At 46.2% G+C, this 17,203-nt stretch overlaps 1 protein-coding gene across 2 annotated transcripts in view; it reads right to left on the bottom strand.

The window, feature by feature from the left end:
• Window positions 1-13,683, bottom strand: part of TTC39B (tetratricopeptide repeat domain 39B) — a 109,206-nt gene extending 95,523 nt beyond the window's left edge. For both annotated transcript variants that reach the window (XM_045022459.1, XM_045022460.1), the window contains exon 1: window positions 13,512-13,683. In XM_045022459.1, coding sequence (XP_044878394.1) covers window positions 13,512-13,556 — 45 coding nt within the window. In that variant the 5' untranslated portion in view covers window positions 13,557-13,683. The remainder of the gene's footprint in view (window positions 1-13,511) is intronic.
• Window positions 13,684-17,203: the final 3,520 nt, after the last annotated feature.

Here is a 17,203-nt window from a genome sequence, read left to right as displayed (position 1 = left end):
GTAACCTTAAGTTTAAAGGTTGACTGGAGGTAAAAGGGAAACCAAGAGTCAGACACCACTTCTTAACGTCTATCACAAGCATTTCTAGTGTGCCTAACACTACAGTATTTAAGCACCAAATAGTTGAACAATTAAAGATTCAGTATTTGTGCAGTAATTTTTATTTCATCTGCAGCAATATGTCTACAAGAAGCAATATCATTGTCAAATTCCTGCCTGGCAAATATAAGTTTATTCCTTCCCCTCTCTCACCTTGATGAATTGTTTTCAGGTGTGATTATCATACAGACATTTAACTGTACTAATAATGTAACTGCAGCTTAGAAATGAACTGCTCAACATATTGGTAATGATGATCAAGTTTATTAGCCTGGAAGACTAGTTATTGAACTGTTTCCCAGCACAGTACGCTATGGTAAGCTGAGGCAGAGGTAGAAAATGGATTAGGCAGAAATTTCGAAGTGATTTTATAACAACTGGATTTATTTACCACTTTTGTCCTGCCCTTACACTCAAAGACAGTAAGGCAATTCAGAACTATAATAAAATTCTTAGGCTTAAAAGAACATTGTACAGAGCAAAAAAAGACTTACAAAAAGTATTTTACAGTGGAACAAAGATCCAACATAAGCTCTGAGGCAAGAGCTAACAGTCCTACTGTGGAGTTCAGTTAGAATTTTGAAAAGTTTTCTATATGAAATTTTTAAAATTAAATGAGTTCTGTAGATATATGTCATGGTGTACAGTAGCCATGTATTCAGCATGTCTTTCATTCATTACAGCCATATTATTTTAGATTTGCCATCCTGCTGCTATTTCTGCCAGACTGTCAAATTAACAGCCCTATGTCTCTTCTAAAATAGACTGGCCAACAGCCATCCTGTATTTTCTACTGATAAAAGCAAGCTGTGGCCATAAATAGCTCTTTAATCCAAATTACATTTTAAAAAAAAAACACAGACACTGAGCTGCTACTGAATCTCTCTCTTTCTCAAGGTTTTAGACAGACTTTGGTTAAGCTCAGTAGAACACAGCTTAATAGTGCCAGCTACTTCAGTGTTAAGTGTCAATTAGCAGCACACAGGCAGATATGTTTAACTGGATTTTTCAGGGTTGCATGTGTTTTTCACGCTGGAGACCTGCCATCTGGACAATGGATATTTAAACATAGTATACAACAATTTGTTTTGACAGGTGTGTGTGGGGGGGGTGTCTTTTATTAGTACTCAACGTAAGGTTTATGTTTTCTTAACAATAATTTTGTAGCTCATAACATTGAATTACTATAACACTGCAGTTATGTAAACTTCTGCTTGACTTCTCAAATGTGTGGTTTTTAAATGTAGTTTCTAAACGTCCCTGAAAAAACTGATGCAACTTTAAGGCAGAGCACGATTCTGAAGTTTAAAAGTGTGTTATTTTTAGTAAAGTTCACAATTACTGTAAAGCCTTCAAATTCTCTTTTTTCTGGGGGGGAGCAGTGCTATTGGTCATATTCCTTAAGGTTTCTGCAGTGTGTTGTAATCCTCAGGCTGGGGCATGATACAAATGTTTATTTGTAACACTGTTGCAATACAAAAAGGAATATCCATACTGTATGTGCCATCCCCGCCCCTGTCTAGTTTAAAAAAAAAGAAAAAAGAGGGAGGTGAGGGGCCTTGCTCAGACTATGCCGAGTCTCTCAGATGATTGTTTCTTTGGATATCCTTATGCTGAGCTGAAAGAGCATGCACACTTGCAAATGTTACTCCTTTCAAATATTGAAGATACATTGTGTCTGGTCATTTTTTGGTATAAAAATATATATATGTAGATAAAGTATCCTGCCTGGGGATGGCTAATCTTCTGTAATGTTCATTCATTAGAATTTATGGTTTGTCTTCTCCGCTTGGGTACTTGGCTGGAGTTAGGGAGGGAGTCAGATCTCAGAACAGCTCCAACTTCTGACCATATATTGTGAAGCTAAAGAGATTTTTAAAAAAGGAGGGGGGGAGATAGAGGAGCCTCTGTACTTTGAAAATGAGGAGGAATAATCGAGCTATACTGTATCACGAAGCACCACATGCCCATTTCCAAGATGGAAAAGTTACATAGATGTAAGTAAATTTTACTTTTGTCACTCTGCTCCAACCCTACAGAATTTATCTTCTTCTCCATTCCTCCCCGACTTCCTTTCCATGGATAGCCGGAGATATAGGGCACACTCTCCTTATCTACTGTTCTCCACTTTAGTGCTGCAGTGAGACAGGGAGACTTGAGAAGGGGCCAAACAAAATAAGCAGCAGGATAGATAGGCTAAAGCAGTGGCTCTCAAATCTTTCCAGACTACTGTACCCCTTTCCAGAGTCTGATTTGCCTAGTGTACATAACCCCAAGTTTCTCCTCACTTAAAAACTACTTGCTTACAAAATCAGACATAAAAATACAAAAGTGTGACAGCACACCATTACTGAAAAATTGCTTACTTTCTCATTTTAACCATATAATTATAAAATAAATCTATTGGAATATAAATATTGTACTTACTTACATTTCAATGTATAGTATATAGAGCAGTATGAACAAGTCATTGTTTCTATGAAATGTTAGTTTGTACTGACTTTGGTAATGCTTTTATGTAGCCTCTTATAAAACTAAGCAAGTCTCTAGATGATTTGATGTACCCTCTGGAAGACAGTTATCAGAGGGGTAGCCGTGTTAGTCTGGATCTGTAAAAGCAACAAAGAATCCTGTGGCACCTTATAGACTAACAGACGTTTTGCAGCATGAGCTTTCGTGGGTGAATACCCACTTCTTCAGATGCAAGACCTGCGTATCCGCAAAGATACACGCAAAGATACACGTACCTGTGGTTAAGAACCACTGGGCTAAAAGAGCACAACCTTGATAGCAGCCTCGGCTGATATGAGTTCAGAACTACAAGTGAAAAAGTCCAAGTTTCTCCAGTTAAGCAGGGCCTGAAACTCAGTACAAAAATTCTGGACCAGTCCAAGCCAAGTCAGGAGCATTAGCAAGCATACTTCCCCTCATGGGAAAAAGCTCAAGTGGCACTTGTTTCTCTCTCAGCATCCAGGCTCTTTCCCTAGGTAAGGGAGATCCACAGTGGCTTGTTTCTCACTTCTCCAACCGACTGGGGAGGGAATCCCAGCAATGGTTAGTTTCCTTCCCATCACTTTTCTGGATTAGGGCTAAGCAAGCAAGTTCCTTGTGCCTGTCTTCCTATGAGTGTAAAGAAGAGAAAGCCTAGCAGGTAGGATTCCACCACTACACTTTAAATTATTGCAGAGAATGACTGTAACCGGACCCTAAAGTATCTGTTACTCATCCAGCTAATGGATAAATTGGCAAGGTTTTTGCTGAATTGTTTAGCTAAATGCAATAGTTGTCCACAGTTAAGTTATCATTGTGCTTTGGTGGCCACGTCAACACCACAAATGGAGCTGTTCACCCTTTAGCTATGTCTGCACTACGAGTTAGGGTTGCAGTTCCCTTGCTTGTGTACGCACATTCACACTAAGACCTAGCATAAGTGTAAGTAGCAGTGTAGCCATGGTAACACGGGTAGTGGCAGGATAGGCATGGGTGAGCCATGCCGAGTACATACACTTATTTGCTCCTGAATCAGGTGGGTACATGAGCAATGGAATCACACCCCTAGCTCACAGTGTAGATGTCACCTCTCAGAGCCAGTCCATATAGCATCTTTTATCACAAACCAACATGCTCTTACCCTCCTCCACTTGGACATGTTACACCAACATCCCCTGAAAAAGGCAAAATTTGCTATGTAGATGAACTCTTAGAACTAGAGGCACAGATTCATTGAACAGCCTGTGTTTAGCACAAGTTGGGGCCTAAGAGACGTGTCCGTAAGCCACTTTTTACAGCTCACCACTCAGTCCTTAAAACGGAATGTCTATGGCCATAAAAGGTCATTATAGCAGCCAGACACTTCTTGACCACACTCTTTTTGGGATGGGCACATCTCCTACATAAAGGCCAGTGGGAAATGGCATAGGTGCCCACAGATCCCACTATAGAAAGGGAATCCCCAAGTAACTAGTTAAGCTGGCTTTAAGTCTTCTTTGCAATGCCAGGGCAGCACAGAGTAAACTTAATGGTAGGCAAATCTGGCCCAATGTTCTAAGCTCTGCCCAGGCAATAGAAAATCACATCAAAGTTTAAGTGCATCTTTCTAAGTGAGATAACTAGAGATTTTTTTAAAAATTAAAGTCTGTCTAATTTCTAAAGATTATCCAACTATTCTTCTCAGAGAAATGCTTAAAGTATCCCTTCAATATTACATTTTCCATTTTTCATATAGGAGTGTCCAATGTTAAGGTCCCTTGCAGTCCTATGATTCTATGTTTTAGTGGAAGACAGTATACAGTATGTTTACAAGTTCACATACAGTATATAGAGATGTCTTATAGAGATGTATACTTTCATCTACAGAGCTCTTTTCCAAGTTGTTGCACCGATGAAATCACTACCTAAAAGAAGACCAAATCTCAAATGTTTGGACTTCCAAGCACCAGCTGCTGTGTCCAGAAGTCTTACACTTGAGTTTTGGAGTGTTAGCCATACTTTCCAATATTAATGTATCTACAAATTTTTAATCCAACCATCTAGCTTCTTAAAAGCCTCTAAATGACAGGCTTCAAAACCATAAACATCAGCTTCAAGAACATATAATTACTATGTTTTTGAGATAACAACTAAAATACTAAGCGTTTACTCACTATTTAGCAGCACCAGAAGCAGTAACACCATATATATATATATATGCCTGCTTCCAAACGATGTCAAGGAAGAGACTAGGGCAGGTAGGAGCCAGTTGTGATGAACTAGTTACTTAAAAACTACATGCTTACAAAATCTGCCTGATTTCTTCCTACATTCTGCTTATATGGCACTTGAATAAACCCTTGCATTAGATTTACCCTGGACTAGAGTAGGCAGAAGACATCTGGTCCTAGTCCTTAGAGAAGTAGAACATTCTTTTGTCAAAGTCTATTTAAGATAGAACCTGAGGATGCTTCCTGTTGGTTATAAAGATACCATATCCTGGGCTAATAATTTAGAGATACAACAGAGCATCCTCAAGCTACTAGGAAATTAAACGCAACAAGCTATGTTCATACAGTATTAATGATACACAGTTTATTATAAAACTTAACTTCTGATTCCTCTAGCAATACAACTCTGTCACATTCCACAAATAGTTATAGTTCACACCCCAAAGACTTTCCAAAATACTTCTCTGGAAATTATCTACAGTCAAACCTCGCAATAACGCACCCCGCCATAATGCGAAATCGCATATAACGCAATCACAGGTTGGCTCCCCTTTAAGGTATAATACAGTACGGTACTGTACCAATGGTCCCCAACACCATGGCAGGGGAGAGAAGCTGCAGCCCCGCACCTGCCGGAGACAGAGAATTCCAAGGATGCTGGCGCCAGTGCTCTCTGTCCCCAGCAGGCGCGGGGCCGCGGCTTCTCTCCGGCTTCAAGAGGAGCCGTGGCTCCCCGCCTGCCAGGGACAGAGAACTCTGGGGCTGTGGGCACCTGCCGGGGACAGAGAACACCGGCGCCCACAGCCCCAGAGTTCTCTGTCCCGGGCAGGCGGGGGGCCGCAGCTTCTCTCCCCTGCTGGGCACTAGGCACCAGGGGCACTAGGTGGCACACATCAATGCACCGCTTTGGGGACCATTGAAAAACTGACTGGTTTTAAACCCCGCTATACCGCAACCCCGCATTTAGCATGATGGAATTTTTTGGACCCCAAAGGTCGCATTATAGCGGGGTTTCACTGTATTTACATTTGGGAAATAGCCGCAAACACATCTAAGGTGGCCATAGTGTATTTAATTTAGGCAGGCTGCACTTCATTCCCTTCTAGCTGGCAAGTACTCAACTCCTGCATGTCTTTCTTCTTATTTCTGAGAAGGGGACATCTTCACCCACCCCGTTGAACAGAGAGGTAAAGCAGACTGGGCAGGAGAAAAATCCACAAACTTTTGCTGTCATTATCTATATGATAGACTTTCTTCAGTACTGGGTTTATAGGACAGCAACACAACTGTTTATGTTGCTATCAACCTATCTTGACAACTGTAAAATAAATTCCAGGTACTTATTTACAGAAAGCAGCAGAAGTTGTGGAGAGGGATTCAGAATAAAGAATATGCAAGTGGGGAAAGTAATTCTAATATCAACATAACTCCATTTTTAAAGTTTGCAGTTGATTCTCTGTAACCTTGAGTGAATTTTTGCAAGCTTTTTCTTTTTTTAGGTTTAAAGCCTCTCAGTGATTGATAGGTGCCTTTGCATCCTTTAAAAAAAAACTCTCTTTCACGATGTTTGTTGGCGTGTATAGTTTAGATACTTTTCATATGCAAGGATGAGAAAATGTGACCCTGACCTGACTCTTGCACCGCCCCACATCCCCAGCCCCCCACACCCCATGCACCCCCCACATCTCCACCGCCACCCTAAGCACCAAACAGGAGCTTCTGCACACACACACACACACACATTCACACACACACCCCTCGCATCAAATGGGAGCTGCCCAGGTAAGTGCCCCACACTCAAACCTCCTGCCCCAACCCTGAGCCCCCTCCTTCATTCTAGCTCCTGGCCAGACCCTTCACCCCCAGCCCTGTGCTCAGTGCACTCCCACCCTCAGCTCAGCGAGAGGAAGAGAATTGGCCAGAACCAGGGAGAAGGTAGGTACCCACTGTTTGTGGGCACGGCCGGGACCCCAGATTGGCAGTGGGCTGAGGAGGAGCCGGTGGATGGAACCCCTGAGCGGCAGTGGGCTGAACTGCTCAGCCCACTGCCGGTCTGGGGTCCTGGCCACCAGCCCTGCACAGCCTGCTGCCAGTCTCTGGTTCTGGCTGCCGGACCCTTGCCAGCCGAGGTCCCGGCCGCAGGCCCTGCTCAGCCTGCTGCAGGCCTAGGTGAACAGAACCCCAGACCAGCAGCGGGCTGAGCGGGCCGGCGGCGTAAGATCGACATTTTAATTTAATTTTAAATGAAGCTTCTTAAACATTTTGAAGACCTTGTTTATTTTACAATACAACACTAGTTTAGTTATATAATATATAGACTTATAGAGAGAGACCTTCTAAAAAACAGTAAAATGTATTCCCGCCACATGAAACCTTAAATTAGTGTGAATAAATGAAGACTCGGCACACCACTTCTGAAAGGCACACCACTTCTGCCGACCCCTAGGTTAGGTTGATGAAAACTGCAGAGCAAATGGGGAGGTATCCCAGCGTGCTGCGCAACCCCATCTGGCACAAAGTCTTATAGGATATTTTCATATTGTTTTCTGGAAAGCCAGCAATTTGCCCATGGATTCCTGGAAACTAGGGGGCTAAGTTCCCACAATACTACTTTCAACATAGCATACTGTTTGTTGTATTCCATAATTTTTGCATCTTTTTTAAAAACTCCCACAGTACTATATACTGCTTTTTGGTCTCTGCCATCTCTCTATCAGAAGCATGGACCTTGCAGAGCTCAGCACAATTCTAATAACCACTGGTAATACAGTATGTGTAATTCTATTGTACTTGCGTGCCTTCAATGAGTACTACTACAACAACAGAGAATGCGAGGAAGATGAAGCGGTGATGTTCAATCACAATAACTGGATACTAATGGACATAGTTGCTGCCGGTTATTCATGTCACTTCTGAGCCCAAGATGCAAGCACCGATAGATGGGATTGTACCATAGGGATGATAGCAATAGTGAAGAACTTTCAGATGAGAAAGGCCACATTCCTGGATCTGTGTTCTGTGCCCACTTCAGCCATTCAGAGCAAGGAAACCAGACTGAAAACTGCCTTGACAGTGGAGAAGTAACTGGCAGTCAGGGCCGCCCAGAGGGGGGGGGCAAGAGGGGCAATTTGCCCCAGGCCCCGAGCCCCACGAGGGCCCCCACCAGAGTTTTTCAGGGCCCCTGGAGTGGGGTCCCTCACTCGCTCCGGGATGCCCAGCAAACTCTTGTGCGGCCGGGCGCAGGAGCTTCTGCCGCTCCCGGTCTTCGCCGGCGGGGGGTCCTTCCACTCCGGGGCGGAAGGACCCCCCGCTGGCGAATTACTGCTGAAGACAGAGCGGGACCCACCGCCGAAGTTCAGCCCGGTCTTCGGCGGTAATTCAGCGGCGGGAGGCCCTTCCGTTCCGGGACCTGCCGCCGAAGTGCCCCGAAGACCCGCGGCGGGGCCCCCCTCCACCGAATTACCGCCGAAGACCGGGTCCCGCTTCGGCGGTAATTCTGCGGCGGGTGGGCCCCCACCGCGGGTCTTCGGGGCACTTCGGCGGCGGGTCCAGGAACGGAAGGGCCCCCCGCCGCCGAAGACCCTGGGCCCCCGGAATCCTCTGGGCGGTCCTGCTGGTAGTCATGCAATGCTGGATTGCCATTGGTCAGAGGCTACTCACTTTGAGCTCAAAAATCCACAGTCATCCAAGTGTGCATCGCCATTAAGCATATCCTACTGCCCATGACTGAGACTTTAGGCAATGTGCAGAAAAGAGTAGATGATTTGCTGCAATGGGGTGCCCAAACTGGGGCTAAACAGCACACACACAACCCTATTTTGGCACCATCTCACCTTGCTAGCAAGAACATAGACAGAAGGGGGTATTCTTCCCTGGTTATGCAAGTCCTAGTGAATCAATGAGGGTACTTCAATGACAATGTGGGCTAGTCAGGGAAGGTACATGATGCTCACATCTTTAAGAATACAGAACTTTTCCAAAAGCTGCAAGCAGAGATACTATTCTTTTCCAACTGGTGCATTCCCATTGACAAAGTTGAAAGGCTGAAATAGTGATTCAGGGAACCCAGCCTACCCTTTGCTTTCCTGGCTCCTGAAGCTGTATGCTCCCCATCCTGACAGCACTAAAGAAAGATTCAACTAGCAGCTCAGCAGGTGCAGGATGACTGTTGAATGTGCTTTTGGTAGATTAAAGGGTCACTGGCAGTGGTAACAGACTAGATTGGATCTCAGTGAGGCAAACATCCTCATCATCATAGCTGCATGTTGTGTACTACACAATGTGTGTGAGGCAAAAGACTACAGGAAGGCAGAGGGTGAGGCAGGTGGCTGCCTGCTAAATCTGAACAGCCAGACACAAGGGCTTTTAGAAGAGCCAACCATGGAACTATATGGCTGAGAGAGGTTGTGCTTTAAAAAAAAAGCATTTCAATAGTCGGCAACAGTAGCATTATATGATGAAATAGTGTGCTTTTGTATGTGCAGAATTTAAATGTGGATGAGTTTATTGACTCCCATTATGAATTATGTAATGCAGCAATTATGCTTGGTGTAAACTAATAAATATACTCTGAATTTCCAAAAATAAAACTTTACGTGCTTTAGTGAGGTGGCGTGGCCTCCTCCAAGCCTGAGACAGAGGGACCATGACACTCTCCCTTGTGGGTGGAGCTAAGCCAGCCCCACCCCCTGTGCTGGAAGCAGAGGGGAGGGACAAGTAGTATAAGAGCCCTTCCGCTCAGTTGGCCTGGAGCCAATGAATGAGGCAGATGTCTTTAGCCTGCTGTAGGACAGTGGACTAGACCCTGAGCTGAGACACACTCTGCCCTTGGAGGAGGTTGAGAGTGGAGACGAGCTTCTGGGACTGCTGTACTCCACTTACCCCAAGGAGACTGAGGACCTGCAAGCTACGGAGTCACCTACCAATGGACTAGGGTAGGAAGTAGCCATGGGGAACCAGACCTTGGTCAGATTGTGCTGGTGCAGTATGAGGCAGTGTGTTTTGGCAGGATCCTTGCTGACCCAATGGTGGAATCCCCTACCACTGATAGGGGCCCTGGGCTGGGACCTGGTGGAGTAGGGTGGGCTTGGATCCCCCTATTCCTCCTGCCAACCCCAATCCTTGGGTGGTGGTCTACTTACTCTAGGCCAGGAGGCTATGCCTTGTCTGTGGCTTGCCCGAGCCAGAAGGCTGCAAATCTTAGGAGGAGGGATAGCTCAGTGGTTTGAGCATTGGCCTGCTAAACCCAGGGTTGTGAGTTCAGTCCTTGAGGGGGCCACTTAGGGATCTGGGGCAAAAATCAGTACTTGGTCCTGCTAGTGAAGGCAGGGGGCTGGACTCAATGACCTTTCAGGGTCCCTTCCAGTTCTATGAGATAGGTATATCTCCATATTTAAAAAAAAAAAAAAAAAAAAGCCCTTAGACTATGTGCACTGTCCACCTTAGCCAGAAAGCTGGGCTAAAGACAACCTGATTGTTATTGCTCTGGAGGGCTAGAGTGCAAATTAAATGTTTATTGCCTGACTCAGCAGGTCAGAGTGGCCCCTACATATGCAAAGAAACAGACAAAAGCACAAGGTAAAAACATTTTAGCAGCACTTTAAATGGGTGACATACTTTAAAAACACCAAAACAAACAAACATTCACATTTACATATTCATGTAACATTTCATTCATGTTACAAAGTATGCTGTGCATTGTGGCTAATCCGCGGCGGGGATTTAAAAGGCTCTGGGATCCCCTTTAAATTCCGCCTGCAGCTCCGGTGGCCGGGCTGGGGCCGGGATTTAAAGGGCTCAGAGCTCCCACGGCTGCGGGGAGCCCAGAGCCCTTTGAATCCTGCCCGCAGCTCCGGTGGCCGGAGCCCTGGGCCCTTTAATTTGCCCCTGAGCCCCAGGGGCTCCCAGCCATCTCTGCAGCTGGGAGCCCCGGGTTGATTTAAAGGCCCTGGGGCTCCCAGCCACAGCCAGTGCCCCAGGGCCTTTAAATATTGAGAAGCACTGCCTCTTCCGGTTGAGGCCATGCCCCCCCAGGACTCCAGCAGTACAGGTAAATCCTGTAAGTTACTTTCACCCCTGCTTACACACCTTTTGAAAGCTTGTCTCTCTCACCAACAGAAGTTGGTCCAATAAAAGATATTACCTCACCCATCTGGTCATACTGATTTTCTAATATTTTAGAACTTAAAGTAAGAAGTTAAACACCAATGCCTTTGTTTTCTAAACTTGCAGATGGGACAGATGCCATTTTCAAATGGGGAAAAGGAGGGAGAGGAGATCTTGGGCAATTAAAAGTAAAAAATGCTTATAAGGAACAACACAGGTACACATTTACCAGAGCTCCCCCTTCCCCTTTATAAGGCGGCTCATCTGTGCTTCCCTGTCAGGACTGCCTTAAAAATCCATGTGACTGTTGTGGTATGAGTAAGTATGCTGATAACAAGGCAGGCAAGAGGTTGGGGGAAGAGAGAGTATGGTTGAATGGCAAAAGTCAAGGGGTTACACTAGATAGGCATCCTTCAGAAAATGAAAGTGAAGCCAATAGAAAGGAACATGAAGTATGATCAAAGTTTAAGCTGGAAATCAGGAGGACTAAAAATAGTCACTCAGAAAGCTAACTTGGGCACCCTTGTGGATAGTTCAGTTAAAACAGTGGTTCTCAAACTTTTGTATTGGTGACCCCTTTCACACGCAAGACTCTGAGTGTGACCCCTCAGATAAATATAAAAAATGTTTTAAATTTAACACTATTATAAATGCTGGAAGTGAAGCGGGGTTTGGGGAGGAGGCTGACAGCTTGCAACCCCCCCAGTAATAACCTCACAACCCCATGAGGGGTTACAATCCCCAGTTTGAGAACCCCCGAGTTAAAGCTTTAGCTGAAAGTCGGTGAGAATTACAAAAAGCAGTTAATATTGGAATGTTTAAAGACTGGAATAGAAAAACATTAGAAGAAAATGGCACATTCTCACCTGGAATAGTGTTCCATTATCTCAAAAGGAGATACATCAGAAACAGAAGTCCAGAAACAGGAAATAAAGTAATCAGAAGAATGGCGAGGCTGTCTGAAGAGTGTGAAAAAAAATTAGGACGATTTAGTTCAGAGGGGATTAAGTGAGGTGGCTATCCAAAGAACAGTATAAACCATAGGAATAAAGTAGGGGATTCAATTAAATTGAAAGGCAATATGTTTAAACTAATGGAAGAAAGTGCTTGTTTATAAATACAACTCATAAATGGCCTGCCAAGAAATATCATTGGAGCAAAGAGCTTAGCAGAAATCAAAAAGTTAAACATTTATATAGATGAGAACACCTACTGTCACAGGAGATAAGATAACTCCTCCTTACTTCAGGGCATAAACTAACCACTGACTGACAGGGAGGAGAAAGGGAGCCCTAAGTAGTACTGCAAAAAGAAGGGAGAATAACAGAACCAAGAAGACACATTAAGCAAACCACATCAAGCCAGGAAATAATAAAAAATTGAAGCAAAGGCTAAAAGTAGAGAAGTCCAAGGCCGGAATTCAGTGTCCACCCCCCTCCCTCACCAAATCCACCCCTGCTTACAGAACCGGGCTCCAGAACCTCAGTTTTGTGTTTGTTTTGAAGTGGTTTCTAGCCCTCAAAATGTGAGCCAAATGAAAGCCAACGCAGCGCTGTCCTGAATCAGGAGACGCCAACAGCTCCACGATGCCTATTCTTATATTTTCATACTTCATGTTTTCCCAAAAATAGCATGAACATTTAATTAGTAAACACTCTCTGATGAAAGCCATAATATTCAGGATTAATGGGGAAGATCCCCGTTTCCCTTTTACTCTCCTTGTACCCACCTTTAAAGAGTAAACAGACTATAAAAGAGTTGAAAACTGGTACTACAGCTGTTACGGAATAGCCCTGCCAATTGTTGCATTTATTTATTTCTTGGTTTTAAATGTTTCTCTCTGTTGTTGAGCAAAAGATGCTCCGAGAACAGGAAAGTCTATGCAAATTATCGGTACTCTGGATAGTTAGTTTCACTAGTCAACAGACCTAAAAAGATCGGAGGAGAAAAGTTACTGCTTATAACAAACCTAGGTGCGTGACTCAGAACGAAGTGGTAGCGTTTGCCCACGTCCCTCTAAGCCGCCTACAGAGAATGGCAGGAGCCGCGAAATACAGCAGGTAGTGTCCGTTTCAACATCAAGTTTCCTTTCCCCGACTCTCTCAGGTTTACGCTCCCGCTTGACAGCGATTCTCTAGCGCCGACCAAGGCCACTGACAGGCGCCGCGCCCGCCGCCTAGTTACCAGCAGCGCCCTACCGAGCAGCCGGGGGAAGTGCTACATCCCCGGGGGGAGACAGCAGGCGAACGGGGGAGAGGGGAAGCGGCAGCAGGGATGGAAGGAGGCGGACGGTGGAGACCAAGCGTCTTAGCAGCCCCCGCCGGTGCAGGGGCCATGTCCCGGGGCAGCCCTGCGCTCCCCCTGGGGCTGCCGGCTCGGGGCTTCCCTGCCGAGGATACCCGGGGGAGAGGGGGCGGCTCTGCCCGCGGGCCTCCCCGCGTCCCCCCGCCGCCGGCGGGCACCTCCTGCCCGCGCTCTCCCCACCTGTTGGCCGCGAGCCCGCCGCCGGCTCGGCCCCCGCCCCGCCGGTGAGCAGGACAGGGCAGCGGCTCGGCTCGGCTCGGGGTGCGCGGAGCCCCGGGGAACCCGACTCGCCGCCCGCGTTACCTCCTCGCCAGCGCCCTCCTCCGCGGCGCTGCCCGCGCTCGCCATGTTCCCGCTGCCCGCGCACGGGGCCGCCGGCTTCTCCCAACGGCCGGCTGGCGGCGCCTCCCTCCGGCAGGGCCCCCCCCCGCGCCGGCTTCCCCCTCGCGCCAGGCGCTGCCAACCAGCCCCTCCCCTGTGGTCGCCGGCTCGGAGTCTGCGGCCACCCTTCGCCGGTCCGGAGGGGAAGAGGAGCCGCTCCTACGGCCCTGTCCCGCCCCCTCATTTGCATAGCCAACCCCCGGCAGCCTCCTGCGACTTGGCCCCTCTACTGCCTACCTTTGGGACACGCCCCCTCATTTGCATGCCAAGTCCCCCCCTCAGGCGGGCGCCGACATTCTGAGTTCTTTGCTCTGCGAATGGAGCTTCCCGCTCAGGGCACAAGAGCGTCCCACAGCCCCGCGCCGGGCTTAGCCTCTAGCCCCTGTCCTGGGACAGCCACCCCTGTCCGCCCTCCAGCAGCCTGCCTCAAAATCACAGCTAGGCGAGCGCCTCGTCTCCCCGTGCTGCAGCTCTGTCCCGGGCTGCAACTATCGCTGCCAACTGGCATGGTTTTATCACCACTGGACTGATAGTCGGGGCGCTTTTTTAAGCCTCAGTTTGCAAGACACTGGCTGCCCACCAAGTAGCTTTCGTTTTAAAATGAAAATGAAGTTGCTGGCTCTCATGGTTGTAGCAGGCATACCACCACCACCACCACCACCACTAAAGGGTCAGGAGAAAAGAAAGATAAACCATATTGAACAAAATCTTCTATTTTTAAACCAATTTTAAAAAGCAGTCCCCAGTGAAGTAAAACAGCAGCAGTTCAAGAAGGGGATAACATGTTAACATATTGCAATTTACATACTGATAAAATTAGTTTACATATTAGTATATGCAGTGTTGTAGCAGTGTCCCTCCCAGGATATTAGAAAGAAGAATTGGGTGAGGTAATATCTTTCACTGGACCAACTTCTGTTGATGAGAGACAAGCTTTCAAGCTTACACAGAGCTCTTACAACTAAAAGAATTTCTAAAGTCTGCCTTGTTTACTGGTGGAATTTCCCTGTGCACCAGGCATCAGCAACCTTTGGCACTCGGCTCGACAGGGTAAGCCCCCTGGTGGGCCAGGCTGGTTTGTTTACCTGCCATGTCCACAGGTTCGGCCAATCGTGGCTCCCACTGGGCACGGTTTTCATCTCAAGCCAATGGGGGCTGTGGGAAGTGGCACAGGCCGAGGGATGTGCTGGCCTCCGCTTCCCACCACCCCATTGGCCTGGAGCAGCGAACCGCGGCCAGTGAGAGCCACGATCGTCTGAACCTGCGGACACGACAGGTAAACAAACCAGCCCAGCCCGCCAGGGGGCTTAACCTGGCATTTCTGCTGTGGACAATTAAAATAGACTAGTCAGTTTCACTCATGATCATTCACTTTCAGAGTTTCAGGCACTTATTCACTAGTCCAATGATAAAATGTTTGGGATGCTTGTTTAAAATCAATCAATGACTGCTGCTTCCATTAGAATATGAGGGGGGTGGAGGGAGATACAAACTTATGGAAGTGTTTTTTTTATTACTGGTTTGGAGGATTGAAAACTCCCTCTTTCCATGGTCCAAAATTCTAATGTCCTTATTCAGACCACAATCATGTAGTGAACTCTGTGGGGCTGTGCATATGTAAGTCTAGTATTGTCAACTCATGGCAATCATGAGTCTTGGAGTATTTGGTGATTTTCTTATAACCAGGTAATTTCATGAGAATTTGACTCTTTAAAAAAATCTAGCTCTCTTGATTGCAGAGAAAAGCTTGTAAAACTTATAGTTCAATAACCATAAGACAAATAAGATTAAGTTGTTCTGAGTTTCATGTTGCTGCCTGTCTCATGACTGAATGCTTGCTGTTAACAAAACCACATCTAAGATGGTTCATTAGCAGGACTACTTGGGTAGACTCTTTCTCCCCCAAACACACACACCCCAGGGGCCAAATCTCAACATGTTCTGAGCATCTGCAACTCCCTGCAGAGCAGACTGCAAGAGCAGACCTCCCTCAACCCTCTTTCAATGGGAGCAGAGGATGTATGGAAAAGCCACTCACCACCCAGAAGGCTCAGGTCCTCAGCAGTCAAAAGTAGGCAGACAACATCCCAGAGAAAAGAGATGTCTGCTCCTTGCCCATCCCAAGCTACATAAAGCGGAGTTCACAAAAAGTGTTGGGGGAGAAGGGATGGATAGAGAAATATAGCCCTAAAACTAGCACTTCTCTGTTGCATGACCCCCTATCCCTGCCAGCTGGGCTCCAAAGAGTTCTGTTACCTTTTGTTTTCATAAGCAATGGAGAGCATGGCTGTCATCTTCTCCTTCTCCCTTCCCCATCCCCCAAGGCCTTTCGGATTTAACTAACCATGAAGGAAAAAATAATCTGATATCTTTTCTTAGATTCAGCTATAGACAGGTGTGAGAGTATGGATGAATAAGTAAACTGCCAGCTGCTCTTATATAGTCTTCCGCAAGAAAGCTTTTGCATCAAGTTGCCAGTGAAAACCCATCTTTAAACAATACCAGTATAGCAGTCTAGGACAGATCTGAAAAATACAGAGTGCTATTTTACTCTATAGATGCAGTTTGCAAGCCTATACATGCCTTCCAGTTGAGTCAGTGCACACAAACTTTTCAGCACCATGTGCAAATTGGCAGGCCTTTCCCAGCTCCACCTAAACTTGTTACACTTCATATGCAGAGTACCTTTTGGCTTTACATTAGTTACTTCTCATAACTAAACAATTTGTATCCCCTTTTTACAGTGGACAAGTAGAAGCCTTGTTTCATCCTTGGTGGGACTCCACTGAACTCTGTGCAGATGTTACTTCACCCCAGGAAGCATTAATGGAAACCCAAGTAACTCCCTTACTCAAATGAGAATAATGGTTACAATCTAAAGGGCCAACAAAACACAGTTAGACATAGAAGGCCCATAGTTCTGGGGTAAGAATACTATCGTGGAGTAAGAAAAAGAAGAAAACTGTAAGGAAGGACTGACTATGTAATTAATACAAGGAGTATACCAGATCCCACAAGGTCACCTTCCCTCATTCCCCCACCCCAATGAATAAGTCTCTCTACAGAAGGGCCAACATAGTAGCTAGGATTACAGTACTTAATTATCCCATTTGGAAAAGAAGAGAGGGGTGCAGAAAACAAAAGCATAGAGATCCCTTCAAAACCATTGGGTTTCTGCACAAGGGAGGATTAAAAGTATACACATGAGGATGCCTTGACATTACCCAGATCACTCATTGTTTCTTTTCTTCTTAAGAACTTGGCTCCTGCTCTAGCAAGGAGCATCTCTGGCCTAGCATTCTCTTCTTTTCTCCTGCCCCGCAAATGTTTCCAAGGCAGTATGCAGAGTCTTGGGTGCCTGGTATGAGCAGAATCTGTCATTTACTGAGGATAAGCTGAGAGCTCTGGCTGAGCCCTCCATTTCCCCCCATCTGAAGATGGGAAGAGCCAGCAACACTTTTCCCCTCAGTTTTTTACACCATCTCCCTTTGGGGAAAAGATCCTTGGCTTTTTATTTGTTCAGAAGCTCTGACTTTTCCCCAGCTTCCATGGGCTGCTTTTTGGGGAGGTGGGCTTTCATTGCTCTGGTTAGCGTGGGTTATCCCTAAAGGACA

Source organism: Mauremys mutica, chromosome 6 (assembly GCF_020497125.1).
Source record: "Mauremys mutica isolate MM-2020 ecotype Southern chromosome 6, ASM2049712v1, whole genome shotgun sequence".
NCBI classification, from domain to species: domain Eukaryota; kingdom Metazoa; phylum Chordata; order Testudines; family Geoemydidae; genus Mauremys; species Mauremys mutica.
Note: the sequence above shows the minus strand (reverse complement) of the source record. Positions and strands in the feature narration are given on the sequence as shown.